At 38.9% G+C, this 17,499-nt stretch overlaps 1 protein-coding gene across 1 annotated transcript in view; it reads left to right on the top strand.

Moving 5' to 3' along the window:
• ASXL3 (additional sex combs like 3, transcriptional regulator) overlaps positions 1 to 16,804 on the top strand; it is a 131,068-nt gene extending 114,264 nt beyond the window's left edge. Inside the window, exons 10-11 of the mRNA XM_011361811.2 lie at positions 3,754 to 5,707; positions 8,567 to 16,804. Coding sequence (XP_011360113.1) covers positions 3,754 to 5,707; positions 8,567 to 12,277 — 5,665 coding nt within the window. The 3' untranslated portion in view covers positions 12,278 to 16,804. The remainder of the gene's footprint in view (positions 1 to 3,753; positions 5,708 to 8,566) is intronic.
• Positions 16,805 to 17,499: the final 695 nt, after the last annotated feature.

The following is a 17,499-nucleotide window of genomic DNA, read 5'->3' as shown; positions in this document are numbered from 1 at the left end:
GAAAACAGCTCATGAAATACTATAGAAGTCAATTTTGGCTTTCTTAAGTGGATTTTAGTAAAAAATTTTCCTTTTTTTATCCAAATATTTTTATCACTGAATACTTTAGACATAAGTAGTTTTAGACACATTTTAATTCTCGCATTTTCCCAAAAATGTTGACTGTGAATATATATTTTAGTCCTTGTTTTGGAGAGAACATGAGATGTTACCTTTTACTCTATCCATTTTCCTCTTTGGGTATAACCAATTTTTAATTTATTGTTTTTATTTGTGTGTATGTTTCTTTTAAAAATAATACCATCCACACATAAGTGTGGTAGTGATGGAACTAAACTCAAAGTATTTCTCCTTTGCTTCATGGTTATTTGGCAGAGACATATTCTACTTGGGCAGAATTAGAATCTCAGAAACAATCATCCATCCCCAAGAAAGGAGGAGGGATTAAGAAGCTGACAATTGACAGTAACTTTGGATCCTTCTTAGTAGAAGAATTCGAGCTTTAACTCCCGTGTATACAATTAATGCTTGAAAGTTGTTGTTTTGTTCAGAGGACACTGAACCTGTACCATTTGATCTAATCTCACAAAATTTTTTCTGTAAATGGGGGGAAAAACATCAGAAGGAATCTCTCATGAGGGCTCTTCGTGAAAAGGGATCATGAGGCTAATGCCTGCTTGTTCAGAGTAGGCTAGCCTTTGGTGAATTGTCCTAAAGCAGTACTCTTGAGTAGGAAGGCTTGTTTTCAGTGGCTGTCCTAGGACCTCAGAGGCATAAACTTACTTAAGCAAAATGAAAAGGAGAAATTAATGTCTTTTTCTCAGGAATTTAAAATGTGGCAAGTCATATGCCTTCATGTATAGTCACCAACAGTATTACTCAAGCCTGACTACATCAGAATCCTCATTGGAGCTTTTAAAAATAATTACAGATTTCTAAAAACCCCAAATGTACTGATTGAGAATCTCCAGGAGTAGAGCCCAGGAGTCTATTTTTAGATGCTTCCCAGGTCATGCCAATGCCCAGCAGGGTTAAGAGCCCTGGAAGATAACACCAAAGACCACTCAGGAGGCCTCCCTGCCTCTGTGCGACTAAAGGAATGTTAGAAGCACTCTTTTCAGTAAAGGCAGAAGTACAACTGACTGAAGTAGTTACCTCCAAAGCACTGGGCCTTAATTATTATTGAGTATTGGACCCATTCTCGTATTAACTCACAATAATTATCCAACATCTCCTCTGGGCCAGATGCTGTCCTAGATGTCAGAGGCACGGTCATCTGTAGGCCTGCGTAAACTCTGCCCTCAGAGAGCCTGCATTCTAGAGACCATGCATTACAGAAGGCTTTCCTTCAGTCAACAATCATTGGGCATACTCTGGATATGATAATGTTTCTAAGAGCTTTGCAAATACTATTTCACTTAATTCTTCCAACAGTCCTATAAAGTGGATACCTTTATTATTCTTATATTTTAAAATCGTTTACAAAACTGAGGGACAGTGAAACTTAAGTCATTTTCCCAGGTTTACACAGTGTGGCTAAGTAATTTGTTCAGTGTCTTACTCCTGCAAATTCTTCTCAGAAAAATTCACATACACACATACAATTTTTTACATGAACTTTGGGGGCTTCACAGACTCCCATGGATATCAGGTTACAGGAGCCTGCTCTGGAAGATGACAGCAACAGTATGTAAGTAAATATGACTCCCCATCACCATCACTGAGCTCTGAATACAAACAGTTCTTTCACTTGACCTTTTTCTTGCTGTAGTTCATCCACAGATTTTCTGTCCTCTTACATCACTGAACTTCTCACTTGGCTTTTTCTGTCTTTGAATTCATATTGGATGATAAATGTATTTTTGACATTTCATTTACTGCTCTTCTAATTTTGTTACTTTTAGATTACCTACATTCTCCCAATATGTAAGAGTTTTTCCCCTAGTATCAGGTAATTTTCAGTTGACCAACTCCTGTGCCTTTTCATTGCTTTATTTTCCCAAGAATGTTGCCATCCAAACTTGCATCTAGTTAAAATCTGTTTTATTTCAGTTTTGCTCTTTATAGAAGGTCTTTATTTTGGTTCTTATTGGCTTTTTCTGCCTGTAAAGTAGTACTGTTGCGTATTCATTTTAGTTACTTAGAAATCATTCATACATATACTAAGGAAAAGTTGTAAGAGGTGGTCTGTTGATTTGCAGTATAGATATTTGGAGGGCAGAGTTTTCCTTGTGTGGTTATGTGATGTGCTATAAGCATCTTCCTTCTCTGGTTTATGTCATCCTAAATCTATTTTCCCATCAAAATAATAAACTGTTGACATAGACATATCTGATACAGTGCTGTTTGCCATGTGATTATATATATTTTGTACATATAGGTTTAATATTAAATATATTTAATAATATTCTTATTAACAAATCGGAAACTTGGCTGTCAGTGGATAGATTCTGTATGTTCTACACTTAATCTAGTATCTATCAGTGGTATCTCTGCCTGACCTAGCTCCAACGGACCTTTTTTCTAGCTGATACTTCTGCTTTAAATTTATCCGTAATGCAGCTATTCTGTTCCTCTCAGTAAAGTACAGTTTTAGTTTGAACCCATCTTAGGGAAAGTTGAAAGAAAAGAGAATAATTATGACAACAATATCATCTATCTTCTTTTCAGAACCTTCTGAATTTTAGTAAAGAAAGTAATGATCAAATACCCAAACAATGTATGCAATTTTATTTCCCTTTTATTTTAAGGATGTAATTTAAGTAAAAGGTTGAAGATTTCACTGAGGTATTTTCCTGCATTGCTGCTATTACAGCTGTATTTCAACTAGGTTTTTTCCTCTGGAAATGTTCTCTCTTCTGCTTATATTTGTAATTGCCTGTAGTACTCTAACTTCATTTAGAATAGCATATTCCTCTACCATCTGCTGCTGATATTATAACCTAGTATGATAGGAAATAGTGATTTGCTTGTAATTCTTTGCTTGTAATTCTGATTAACTTTGTCTTATGACCTGAACATTAGGCTGGATTATTTCTTAATCTTCTTTACATTTTTATGGAATATTTTTACAATAGGAGATCTACATGGAAGAATATGTCTTGCTTTACACAAATGTAATCTAATAGAATCAACTTTGATGACCTCAATATGTTTATTATTCTTCAGTGAAATTTCCATATTGTGTTAGGTTAGATACTTGGATACTAAAATAAGGTGATTGACTAACTAACACCTCTTACATTGATTTAAGAAAACTTAATCTTTGGAAGTCATTTCAGTTTCAAGATTTTACATCATACTCCTCTTGCATTGAACTTAATGATTTGGTTATGTTGCATCCTTTGAAGTTTATGTAATTTTTTATTATAAGATGACATTTCTACTTTATGCCTTTAAAAAAATTTCAATCTTATACATTGTTTTGCTTTTCTGTACATATTTCCTAGTCTTTTGTAGTATGTAATTTTCTAATTTCTTTTACTAACACTTGGTAAGGTTCCCATCTCCTTGCTTATGGAATAAAAATCTGTAACTTTCTTAACCAGAAATAGAGTTTATTTCAGTTATGATTATAAGGTCTTAGAAAAACCAAATGATTATAAACTTGTTTACCTAAATTAAGCATGTTACTTAGTGATTATAAAGTTAAATTGACATATTTACTTTTATCGAATACTATATTCGGGAGAGATCCAAGTTGTACCTTTCATGTTTTGTGGTTGAACAGTAGTGTTTCTAATTTCTGTTCAGGTTGGGCATGTCAAGAGAGGAATCCACGAAGCTCACTTCTGGACCAAACAATGATGGAGCTGAAAGTAGTTCTTCATGTGGGACCTCTAGTCTTCCAGATCTTTCCTCACAGACTCCCTTGGAAGGACAACAGCCAAAAAGCATGAAAAGTCCGTCTTCTCCAGAACCTGATTTCTGCGCTACGCTCTGTCCTATGGTAGACGTAGGTAAAGATGTAATGGCAGAATTGGAATCGGATGATATCTTGATCCCTGAAGAATCTGTGATTCAGGAGGAAATTGCAGAAGAGGTAGAGACTAGTATCTGTGAATGCCAAGATGAAAATCATAAGACAATACCTGAATTTTCTGAGGAGTCTGAAAGTCTGACCACCTCTCATGAAGAGCCCCAAATAGCACTTCCTGAAGATAACGTGGAATCCTGTGTTATGATGAATGATGTTTTAGAAACTTTGCATCATATTGAAGTTAAGGTGGAAGAGAAATCAGAATCTTCCCAGGAAGAAATGTCGGTTGTTATTGATCAACTAGAAGTCTGTGACTCTCTCGTTCCTTCCACTTCATCTGTGACTCATGTCAGTGACACAGAACATAAGGAGCCAGAAACTGCAATAGAGACCAATACTCCAAAAATAAAATCAGGATCATCTTTAGAAGGCCAATTTCCAAGTGAAGGAATTGCTGTAGATATGGAGCTACAGAGTGATCCTGATGAACAACTTTCTGAAAATGTCTGCATCTCTGACACTTCCTTCTCTTCTGAGAGCCCAGAGGAAGTGTGTACCAGCCTGACATCCCCAGGAGGGGAAACACAATCCACTTCAGAAGAATCGTGTACTCCAGCCTCCCTTGAGACAACGTTTTGTTCTGAGGTGTCCAGCACTGAAAATGCAGACAAATATAATCAGAGAAATCCCACTGAAGAAACCCTTCATGCATCTTTGATGTCAGAAATATCTCCAGTATCCACTTCACCTGAACTGTCAGAAGCATCTCTAATGTCCAATTTACCTTTAACCTCTGAAGCATCTCCAGTATCAAATTTGCCTTTAACATCAGAAGCATCACCCATGTCTGATTTACCTTTGACATCAGAAACTTCTTCAGTGTCTTCCATGCTTCTCACGTCTGAGACCACTTTTATGTCCAGTAGGCCACTTCCTTCAGAAACATCTCCAATTTCTAATTCTTCAATGAATGAAAAAATGGGGCATCAACAAAGAAAGTCACCTTCCATATCTGAAGAACCACTCTCCCCACAGAAAGATGAAGTCTCTGTTCCTGCCAAGCTTCTGGCAGAAAGCCTTCTCTCTCAGCAGAAGACTCTATCAAATACTCCTGAACCCAAGAAAATGGGTTCTTCTTCCATGGCTCCTGAAGCATTTTCACCTGAAGAATTACACAATAAAACCCTGAATCAGCAGCCTTGTAAATTACATGTTGAAACTGAGAAGCCCTATTCTGCTTCAATTCCAGAACTTTCTTCTACAGAAATCATAAAAGTAAAAAATCACAATGTCCTGCAAAGAACAGAAAAGAAAGGGGTGTCTTCACCACTGGAATTATCTGTCTTTTCTGAAGAGACAGAGAGTAAAGGCAATGAGCTTCCATCAGCTAAATTACAGGACAAACAATATGTGTCACCAGTGGAGAAGGCTTCATTTCCAGAAGGCTCTAGAAATAAAACACATAAGCAAGGGAGTGCACAGAACCGCTTGGAGACCTTGCATACTTCCAAGTTGCCAGAGCCCTCCAAGTCACCCGACGGGTTAAGAAATGAAAGTAGAGAATCCGAGATAGCAAAGAGGAAGACGGCAGAGCAGCACAGCTTTGGAATCTGCAAGGAAAAGAGGGCGAGGATAGAAGATGATCAGTCGACCCGAAACGTGTTATCTAGTAGCCCACCCGAGAAAGAGCAGCCTCCAAGAGAGGAACCCAGAGTTCCACCTCTCAAGGTACGCTCTTTAAACAAGAATAGAAGAGAAAGGCAATTCCATGATAGATTTTTTTTTTAATTTAGATATTTAATTTTTCAAAAATTTTCTTCTAGGTTTTATGTGGCAGTTAATAATCTAATATTCCCAGCATCAGTCTAATAGTAAATGATTTTTTCTTAAGACTGTGCATTGAGCTCATATGATATATACACACACACACACACACACACACACACACACACATACATACACACACACGTACACACATACACACGTGTGTGTGTGTGTGTACGTGTGTGTGTGTGTCTGTGTATGTGTGTGTGTGTGTCTGTGTCTGTGTGTATTTAGACCTCAGCATTTAAAGAAAAATGAAATGTAGAACTGGGCTTGGTGGAGCCCACAGATCACAGTGGTAAGGATCTTTTGGGGATTCCAAGGTATAGGGCAGAGACCTACATAAACTTGGGAAAAATTTGAAGATAATTTAATGTCCTATAAAAGTTCAGAAGACCTAGAGAAAGAAGTAGTGAGAAGTTAGAGGCATGCACTAAAGAGATGAAGGTACATATTATCCCTTCATTTATTTTCCAACAAACATTGAATACCACCATTGCTTAGCAGAAGAGGGACCTGGCTTACGGAAGAGACTCATTAAATATTTCTTAAATAAATCAGTGAAATTGCTTTGTGAACCCTGAAGGAAAATGCTATAGATATATAGGTATACAAATCCTATTTTTTTTTACCTCCAAGATAGTAAAGAGGTATTTAACTTAACAACAACAACAAAAAATAAGGCCTGTAGACAGACATTCCTATTTATATGTTTTCGTTTGATCCCAGTAGATTTTTAACATTCAGAAAATAAATCTTTTATATAAATTGGCCTGCCTAATAAACTGAAAATTGAGGTTAATTTAAAAGAAACTCTGTTGAATTAAAAAAAAAATCTACCCACTACCATTTAAATTTATTTGGTCCATTTACCTCAGTTCGTTTATATTGTTCTACAATAAAATGGATTATCCCATCATAGGATTGGTCTAGAATTATAAACATACTCAAGCTTTGTTTTTCTTAATCTCTATTTTACTCTGAGTTACATATTTGTATGTAACTCATGATCTCCATAAAGTTGAATTTTAAGAGTGCGGTTGTAGTTATTCTGTTTAATAAAGCAGTCCCCATTAAATAAGATTCTAGAGATGTAAAAGATGAACATAAAACCCTGCTATGTGTTTTAATTTCTAAAGCAATAGAAAAAATACAAGTATACTTTTTGTATAAAATATTCTTAAACATACCAGTCTAGTATTTTTTTTCAAAAGCTTATTTTCAAAGTGATATATACTTTATATAAAGGTATATGATAGAGAGAGAATTATAAGTATATATGATATTTGTCCTTGAGCTCTTAAGTATATGTAGGCTTAATTTTTTAGGTGTTTTAAATTTTTTTATCTAAGGTAAATATTGGAGCCTTTGAATTAGAAAAGAGACCTCACAGGTTTGATAATGAGAATGAGATAACCTCAGGAAAATAATTTTATCTATCAAAGTTTCAAAGTATAATTCCAAATCGATATGATCCTGTAATATGTGTCGTGTTTATAATGTAAACATACATATGTTAAGAAGAGAAATTAAATGTTTTCTAGGAAAATGTTTATCTGGAAGTCAGATGGGAAGGAAGCATAGTACATGTCAGCAGCTCTGAATGGGGAGCCCAGAGACTCTCTCTGTCACTCACCGTTATATGGCACCAGGACAATTTACCTCTAGTTTTTTCCAACTGTAAAATGAGAGACTTTACTGGGTCCCTTCCAGTTCTACAAATCTATGGCTCTAAGAATGTTCTTAGTGATTAGAACATCACAGGCATTACTATGGGATGTTGGTTGTTAGGGTGTGTGCCTCATGCATTTGGTGGTGACTGCAAGTCTCTTAATTAACATGAGTAGGTGAACAATGTGGATTGGGACATTTACGAAATTCAGCAAATTGTGGATTATCAATATCAAAGGAAACTGCCCAACCCATACTTCCTTTTAGAGGCAAAACAGCAGAGTTGCCCTTGCTTTCATGAAAACATAATGATAATAAAATCCCTTTAGAAAGCAGAGCACTCTTACAAATATAGTCTTATTCCATCTTTATAACAATCCTGTGAGGAAAATAAAACAGAAATAACTAGTTTCATTTTACATCTGAGTTTACAAACTCTTTTTATGTGCTTATTATATGTGTATAAGGTAGCATGCTAGACAATATGAGAATACATAAAAACCATAGATTGGTGCAGGGAAGTTATTGGAGACACTGACGGACTCAGCGATTTGCCCAGCATCTAAGTTCCTTTGAGTAAAGCCAGGATGATTATGCTAGTCTCCTGACCTCTCAGCTAGAGCTTTCTTGGGTCAAATTAAGATAGAAACTCAAGTAGAGTTAAGGTCTCACATTTTCATGCCAGCAAGGAAGATAATTTAAAGACTAAACATCTCTCTCTCTTTTTTTTGTTTTTTTGTTTTTTTGGTTGTTTTTTGTTTTTTGTTTTTTGTTTTAGCTAACCACATTTTAGGAAGCATGGAGTTTGTTTCTATTTATATGAGGCATTAAGATGTTTCATTTCTGTGTCAAATGAAGTCACCTGTTGATATTTTTGTAGAGTAAAAACAGAAATTAAAAATTTTAATTTTCGCATTCATGCTGCATTTCATATTGCTTTGTACCCTAAAGGTCCATTCAGGGATTTCAATGTAGTTCATGTCACATTATAAGAAAATATACTACTCTTCTCCTCTGCATTGTCACATGCCACCTGTCTCCTCTGTGATCATGGACTAAGCGCTTTATCTTTCTATTCTCTCCTTCCTGTAGATCCAGCTTTCCAAAATTGGGCCACCTTTTATTATCAAGAGCCAACCAGTCTCCAAACCAGAGTCTCGAGCATCCCCTAGCACAGCTATCAGTGGTGGAAGGAACACAGGAGCCAGAACCCTTGCAGATATCAAGGCCCGAGCCCAGCAAGCAAGGGCCCAGCGAGAGGCAGCAGCAGCAGCTGCTGTAGCAGCAGCAGCAAGCATTGTCTCTGGAGCCATGGGGAGCCCAGGAGAGGGTGGAAAGGCGAGAACCTTGGCACATATCAAAGAACAGACAAAGGCAAAGCTCTTTGCAAAGCATCAAGCCCGAGCCCACCTCTTCCAAAACACTAAAGAGTCCCGGTTGCCTCCGCTTGGCTCAAAGGAAGGCCCTCCAAGCTTAGAAGTTCTTTCTACCCCTGAAACAAAAATCGAAGGTTCAACTGGTGTCATTATTGTCAATCCAAACTGCAGATCTCCTAGCAACAAGTCTGCGCTCCTCCGGGAGGCCACCACTGTATTACAGCAGTCTCTGAACCCGACTAAACTTCCAGAAACTGCCACGGACTTATCTGTGCAGAGTTCTGACGAAAATATACCTGTGTCACATTTACCTGAGAAAATTGTTTCATCTACCTCTTCTGAAAATAGCAGTGTGCCCATGCTTTTTAATAAAAATTCTGTCCCTGTGTCTGTTTGCAGCACTGCTATGTCGGGAGCAATTAAAGAACATCCCTTTGTGAGCTCTGTTGATAAATCCTCTGTTCTCATGTCTGTCGATAGTACAAACACTACAATTTCTGCTTGTAATATAAGCATGTTAAAAACCATCCAGGGAACTGACACTCCCTACATAGCCATTATACCAAAATGTATTGAAAACACTCCCCTTCCTGCCACCACCGAGGGCGCCAGCATATCAAGCTCCGTGGATGACAAGCAGTTGCTCACATCAGGCAGCAGTGCTGGTAACTTAGTCTCCAGTCAGTACACCTCCGTGCCAACTCCCTCCTCTGGAAATAACTTGCCAAACCATCTCTCCACTAGCTCTGTCTTGATTCCCCCAACGGGAATTAACAGCAGATTTTCTCCTGAGAAGATAGCCATGCCTGGGAGTGAAGAACAGGCCTCCATGTCCATGGGCACCACTGTGAGAGCAGCCCTCAGCTGCAGGGATTCCGTAGCTGTCACAGACACTCTGGTCGCACGCCCACCCGTCGCAATGTTTACCGGAAGCATGCTAACAATAAACTCTTACGATAGTCCTCCCAAGTTAAGCGCTGAAAGCTTGGACAAAAATTCAGGGCCTCGAAATAGGGCAGACAATTCTGGGAAACCTCAGCAACCTCCAGGGGGCTTTGCACCAGCAGCCATAAACAGATCGATTCCGTGTAAAGTCATTGTCGATCACAGCGCCACACTGACCTCCACTTTGTCTGTGACTGTCTCCATTGAAAGCACGGAAGCCAGCTTGGACATCCAGAGCAGGTCGGTGAGGACAGAAGCCGCCATACAACCCATGGCATGTCCTCAGGTATCTGTTATTAGCAGGCCTGAGTTGGTTGCAAACGAAAGCATAGATCACAGTTCTAGTTTCATTGCAGCTTCTGTAGCAAAAAAAGACTGCAAAACGATGCAGGCTTCCTGCACAAGTCTCCGAGAAGCACCCCTCGTCGTTTCGGATAAATTAAATGAGGTGACTGCTCCTAGTAATAGCTTTGCTGAGCAGACACGTGGCCCGACCGCTTTCAAAAGTGAAGCAGACACAGCCTGTAGCAATCAGTATCATCCAGGCAACCGGATTTGCTGGAATGATGATGGCATGAGGAGCACGGGACAGCCTCTAGTCAGTCATTCGGGTTCAAGTAAACAGAAAGAATATCTAGAGCAGAGCTGTCCAAAGGCTATCAAAACTGAGCATGCCAGCTACTCGCACGTGTCAGAACTTCACCCCAGGAATCTCATAACAAGTGTCACTCTCCCCGTGAAGTCTGAACCTCATGAAGTGGACAAGGGCTTTAGGATGGATACTGAGGACTTCCCCGGCCCTGAGCTGCCTCCCCCGGTTGCAGAGGCAGCCCCCAGTGTGCAACAGACACAGAACGTGAAGGCTCCTGCCTCCGGCCCTGTGGAAGAGGCTATTTCCTTGGCTACAGACACCCTGAAAAGAGTTCCCAGTGCAGGGAGCTCAAGCTGTCGTCTGTCATCTGTGGAGGCGAACAATCCACTGGTGACACAGTTACTACAGGGCAACCTGCCTTTGGAAAAAGTGTTGCCACAGCCCAGATTGGGAGCGAAGCTTGAAATTAACAGGCTTCCTCTGCCTCTTCAAACTACCTCAGTGGGTAAAACAGCACCAGAGAGGAACATTGTTGAAATGCCGTCCAGCTCTCCAAATTCAGACACGAAGGGCTACTTGGCAGGGCCTCTTGCACCACTCCAGATGAGAAAGCGAGAAAACCACCCCAAAAAGAGAGTGGCCAGGACTGTGGGGGAACACGCTCAAGTTAAATGCGAACCAGGGAAATTGTTAGCGGAGCCAGATGTTAAAGGGGTGCCTTGTGTCATCAACTCTGGCCTGAATCAGCTAGGACACGGCCAACCATTTAAGCAAGAGTGGCTGAGCAAGCACACCATGCAGAACAGAATTGTTCACAGCCCTGAGGTCAAACAACAAAAGCGGCTGCTCCCCTCGTGTAGCTTCCAGCAGAACCTGTTTCATGTTGACAAGAATGGCGGCTTCCACCCTGACCCTGGTACCTCACACAGACAGCAGTTTTACCAAATGCCTATGGCTGCCAGGGGCCCCATTCCAACGGCGGCTCTGTTACAGGCCTCTGCCAAGGCCCCCGTGGGCTGTAATGCATTTGCCTTCAATAGGCATCTTGAACAAAAGGGACTGGTGGAGGTGGGCCTTTCTTCAGCACCTCACCAGCTAAGGTTAGCCAACATGTTATCCCCCAATATGCCCATTAAAGAAGGTGATGAAGTGGGAGGGGCTGCACATGCAATGCCAAACAAAGCACTCGTGCATCCCCCGCCCCCACCACCTCCTCCCCCTCCACCCTTGGCTTTGCCCCCGCCTCCCCCACCACCACCTCCACTACCTCCACCTCTCCCTAATGTAGAAGTCCCAGCCGATCAAAAACAACCTCCAGTTACCATGGAAACCACTAAGAGACTTAGTTGGCCACAGTCCACGGGCATATGTAGCAATATAAAATCGGAACCTCTTTCTTTTGAGGAAGGTTTAGGCAGCAGCTGTGAACTGGGCATGAAACAAGTTTCCTATGACCAGAATGAGATGAAAGAACAGTTAAAAGCCTTTGCGCTAAAAAATGCAGATTTCTCTTCCTATTTGCTTTCTGAGCCACAAAAGCCTTTCACCCAATTAGCTGCTCAGAAAATGCAGGTGCAGCAACAGCAGCAGCTCTGTGGAAACTACCCAACAATACACTTTGGGAGCGCGAGCTTCAAAAGGGCAGCCTCTGCAATCGAAAAGTCCATTGGGATTTTGGGAAGTGGCTCCAACCCTGCCACGGGTCTACCCGGTCAGAACGCTCAGACGCCCGTTCAGAACTTTGCCGACAGTAGCAACGCGGATGAACTGGAACTGAAATGCTCTTGCCGGCTGAAAGCCATGATTGTGTGCAAAGGCTGTGGAGCCTTCTGCCATGACGACTGCATAGGTCCTTCAAAACTCTGTGTAGCTTGCCTGGTTGTGCGATAAGAGCTAAATGAAAGATGCAGTATCCCTTTTCAACATGGAAAAGCCAAACGGCATCAGCAGCAACAGGATGAATAACTCAGTGGTTTATATCGTGTTAATTTATTTTACTTTGGAACAGATTTCTCTATGGGATTATTTTCTTGCATTTCTCGGAAAGGGGTGATCCCATACCAGCCGAGTGGCTCGGCAGCATGTCTTTTATATATTTAGTTGCCATTCCCAGCTCTGGAAAATTTCTGTTCATGTGTATACGTGTCACTGCCCCATCGGGTTTTTAAAATTTCAGGTGTAGCTAGGAAAAGGACATTTTAAATTAATGCTAAGCAGAAATACAGACATAGAAAGAGAGTGGTGAAAGTGATTTAAGGTGGGTATGCATTCTTCTCTAGATTAACCATTACAGCCAGGGTTTTCACGGTTCACTCTTCTGGAGCTACCTTTCCCATGGCGATTAAATCATATTTGGAAAGGGGAATCTGATTTAAATGTATGATTCCTTGTATTTACTCATATCAGAAAAGATACATTAAAGGAGGTATGCCATTAATGAACTCCACTGTCCTTATTCTCTTTCCTCCCTTTTTACTCTTTTCAGAGACTGGCAGAAAATCTGCATCTGCCTTGGACGTTGTACACATGTTGTAGTGAAATGTGTCTTAGGCCTGAAATTGCAGTGTGGGCCTCATGCCCAGTAATCTGGTTCGAGTCCTTTGACACCTGAGACTGTAAGATCAGTTGGCCAACAGAGAGCCACAGGCCCAGAGGATTTCAGAGCTTCACGTGTGGCTTTTAAGAGCAAGTATTAAAAAAAATTCTTTAACATTAAAACAAGTATAATGCTGTATATGCAAACATAAATGAGTTGATTATGTAAATATTGGTCTTATATTCACTAATACAATTACTAGATATTAAAATTTGGGGGGAAATCATTGTACCCCTTTATCGGTGATACCAGTGCATTCTGACTTTCAGTTTTACAGAGATTGGCCACCTTTTTTTTAAAAAAAAAAAAAAAAGTGCCATTGATGATAAAAGGGACTACAGAGGGCTGAATTTCTGACATTTTTCTGGACATTTTTTTTTCTCTCATGATTCACAATCCATATAATTCTATTTTACTCTGATATAGCCCTTCTTTTAAAAATTGTTCTAGGTATTGCATGTTTTGTTTTCTTTCCCCTCAGGTGAATTTAGTACATTCTTCTTCTTTGGGAGAGTGGAACTGCTTTTGAAAAAGGGATACTGCATCTTACAAATATCGTCAGTGTTTATCTAGTAAAGTCTGAGTGTTGAGTATTTGAGCTACATTCCATATACTTTGGCCACCCTCATGCCAGAGAACAGCTTTAGTTCAGGAGGCTCTGTTCCCTAAAGCAAGTTCAAAAGCACATGCACATTGTGGGAAGATGAAAGACAACACAAGTCAAGCCCATTTAACTTCAGATTACAGAGCACAAAATGCAGAGTGCCATTAACCCATTGATTGATTGAGGCTGTAGAAAATAAAAGAATGAAAAACATGACAGGAAGGCGGCGGATGTGATCTGTCCAGGGTAAGAATTTATACGTGGATCATCCTAATCAATATAAGCTTTTGACATTCCCTTAAAATACGTCTTAAAAATTAACTGGAATGAACAGAATTTACATTCCTGGAAAAAAAAAAAAAACACCACGTGATTTTTTAAAAAAAATAGTAATTGACCATGGTATATGTTTTTTCTCTCCATATTTATTATCGTGATGTTGCCAAATGGTAAGTGACAGAGACATCATTTTTATTAACAAATTGCTGATAGAGAAAGATAGTTTATGATAAAAGCAAAGAAGGGCCTGCCTTCGCGGCTGCAATTTGGTGCTTCAGTATTGTCACTTCTGTTTTTTTCACATTAAAATTAACAAATGACTGAGAAAATTAGCAGTGCACTTAGCCAGCCCTTCCCAAGGACTGCAGCATAAGTTCCCGTGGATCCTTAGTTCACTGTGTACCAGGTTGTATTAGGTCATCCTCATCAGTGTTTTCTCAATGATCTGCTTGGCTCTGATGTCATCTTGGTTCAGAAGATCATGCTCTAGTCTCACAGAGGGGCACCCCTAAGATATAGACACTTGCATGCCAACTCCTTCTAAACTCAGTTGCTGCACCACCAGTGTCAGATACTGTCTACACCAGCAGATTCAGAACTACCACATCAGTAACTGACATGTTGTTGAAAGAAACTCCAGTCTATGAAACCTTTGCTCTGTATATGAGCTACAATTGAAGCCCATTATTAGTTCCATCATTGTGGAATTAATGCCTGCAAGTTGCTTACTGGGAATAAAGAAAAGTGTCCTTCTGAATGTTTTGATTTTTCACATAATAGGTTGAGAGAATCAATTGTTGATTGTTCATGGATTCTATCACCCAGGTCCAAAGAGCAGAATTTTTCTATGGCTTTGCTCTTTTTTGCCCAGTTTAAAAGTTCACATGTGGTTTTTATTACTGAACAATTAGCATCTTTGGGCTAAAAAATAATAGAAGTTCAGAAGTAAAAAATGAATCAGATATTTTACAAGTGTCCATTTAAAATACACACATACACACACACAAGTCAGTATATTTGGATTTAGGTGAATAGGTTCTTAGTTTCCTGATTTCCACAGGTGTCTGCCTATGTGCAAATGGAATATGTTATTTACTACATGGTTATTGTGGTGTAATGTGCAAATTTTAGTGTGTGCATATCCTGATTATTGGACAGTATCCTATCCCTATCAGGAATAGAACTTGCACATGTGACGTAATTTTTTTTTTTTTTAATCACAAAGGATGTATTTCCGTAAGTAGCACTTTTGGAGCAGGGGGAGGAGGAAAACCGCTATTCTCTAATCCCCCTCCTATATGATATGCATATGCCTGAGGTGTACAAAGACGGTTAGTTAATGGGCATGTTAATAAGAACGTTCTGATGCAAATTCATTTTCAAAATGAAAAAACTGTCCTCCCCCCCCAAGTGAAAATAGCAGAAATATTGGTGAACCGAGCATCATAGTTATAATATTTTCCTGCTAAGGTCCAATTCGATAAAGAAAACTTGAAAACAAACCTGTGAGGTTGAGCCTCATTGCTATAAAGACTTTGTGGTGGTGTGTGTTTCTGGGATGAGCTCTAGAAGCTTTAGTTGACTTCTAGACCTTGGATAGTCTTACTCGTTCAAAATAAACATACAAAAACAAACATGCTGATGCGTATGGTGCTTCATAATTCAGTCAAGGGTAAGAACATGTGATGCTGCAGCCCAGTTTTCTTTACTAACACTCGCACAATTTCAGAAGAGGAAGTTGCTGTGGCCTCGGTTTCCTAGTTCCTCTTTGGTCTGGTGAAGTAAGTCCCAGGTTACAGAAGCTGAAGCCAAGGTTAGGGTTGCGTTGTCTCTCAAGGCCAAGAACCACTCTAGCTGCCTGGTGGGAATGAGCCCGCTGAACACGCAGAGTCAAGAGTCACTGTCCATTTGTGTTTCCAGAGAACAATGTGAAGAGTCCTAGCAAAGGAACTCATCAGACTGTCAGGGGCCTATGTAGCCAAAATGTCACTGAACATAAAAATCTTGTAGTCTTCAGTCCTCATGCTTTGTCACTGTAAAGCAAACGAAAGCATTTTTACCATAATTTAAAGGAGCTGCTTTTTTATAGCACATACTATTTCGCTTTGTACTATATTTGATAGTTGCAGAATAATTTAGATGGTAGAAAAACTTTGTTGTATTTGTACTGTTCATGAATGTTTCAAAAAAAAGTGCTTTACTTTGTTGCCATAAATTTCTTGTACTGCTGTATTTTTCCCCTAGCTTTATGGAAACCTAATCTGATTCATATTTTCAGTACAGTTTCTTTTTGTAATGTGTGTTTGTGTGTATTTTTTTTTTTTTTTTGGTCAGTATTCTGAATGTTTACATCTGTTTGACGTTAGCCATTTAATGCCTTTTTTTTTTAAAGGCGGTATTACTCTTACAGTGTAACAGGAAAATGTGAAATGGACCCAAACATAACATGCATGACAAACACAGATTGGGGGCGAAGACCCTCAACGTACAGACATTTTATATCAGCATACAGAAAAGTAAAACCCTCCTTCGGTCCTTTACCAAAGAATATATTATTCCCACAGGAAAAACTCAGAAAAGGTGTGTAAAATCCTCAGAAGGGGGAGCAGTTGATTCAGTAAGACTGCTACAATTTAAAACTGTTATGCTTGCTTTGATACCTGACTAAATGTGACTGAGTGCAACAAGCATTTAAACAATTTTTAGACAGTGTTTTGTTTAGAATTCAGGGATCATACATTCTTTAATGGTGCTGTTTGTTTTTATTTCTTCTTTTCTACAAAGACAAAAAAGTGTTGCCTACAAAAGTGACTGCTCACAATACCATAAGTTAAATGAAATGTTTGTCTTTTCATGTTTCTCTGTTTTTCCCTTTCTCAAAGTAACGATTTGGGTTTGAATATTAAACTATTCTGGAGAAAATAAAGAAATTAAACATTAAATAATTGTCATTTTTAATTTTTTTCTGAAATGTAGTTATAGATACAAAAATATGTACTAATTAATACACTGAAAATTTTACTTAAAAAATTTATAGGGAAGACAAACCATATATATACTGTTAAATTATCTACTCTTCTTGGTATGGTGCATTGTCAACGTATGATTATAATTATTGTTAAAACAGTAAAAACCAAAACAGACCTTATAATTAACCATGTCTACTGTGCTTATCATTTAAAAATATATTTGAGCCCTTTTGTTTTCATAAAGATCTTGTTAATACTTTATACCAAAACACATTCAGGTCAAACAAATTGTTATCGTATTTAATTTTAACTTTCAAAATGAATTAACAAAAAGTTTTTTTTAATTGTGCTCAATTTTAAGTTTCAGATTAAATATCATAGCTAGAATTATTTGAATAAAGTGCTGGGAATCATTAGAACGATATTGCCTCAGTTATATTTACATCGGTTAAAGTAATTGCATATCTTTACAATAAGGTGAATCCAAAAGCATTAAACACTTGGCTGTTAAATCTAGTTCAGCTGTTTTCATATACATGGAGAATGTTGTCTTTAGCCACCAGATGGCGAAAGAGGATGTTTACTTTTGGAAGAAAAGAAAACCTGCTTCCTCCTCCAAACACTAAATGAAGTGATTATAATGAAGTCCAACTCATCCAAGTAA

Source organism: Pteropus vampyrus, unplaced genomic scaffold, assembly GCF_000151845.1.
Source record: "Pteropus vampyrus isolate Shadow unplaced genomic scaffold, Pvam_2.0 Scaffold3, whole genome shotgun sequence".
Classification (NCBI taxonomy): domain Eukaryota; kingdom Metazoa; phylum Chordata; class Mammalia; order Chiroptera; family Pteropodidae; genus Pteropus; species Pteropus vampyrus.
Note: the sequence above shows the minus strand (reverse complement) of the source record. Positions and strands in the feature narration are given on the sequence as shown.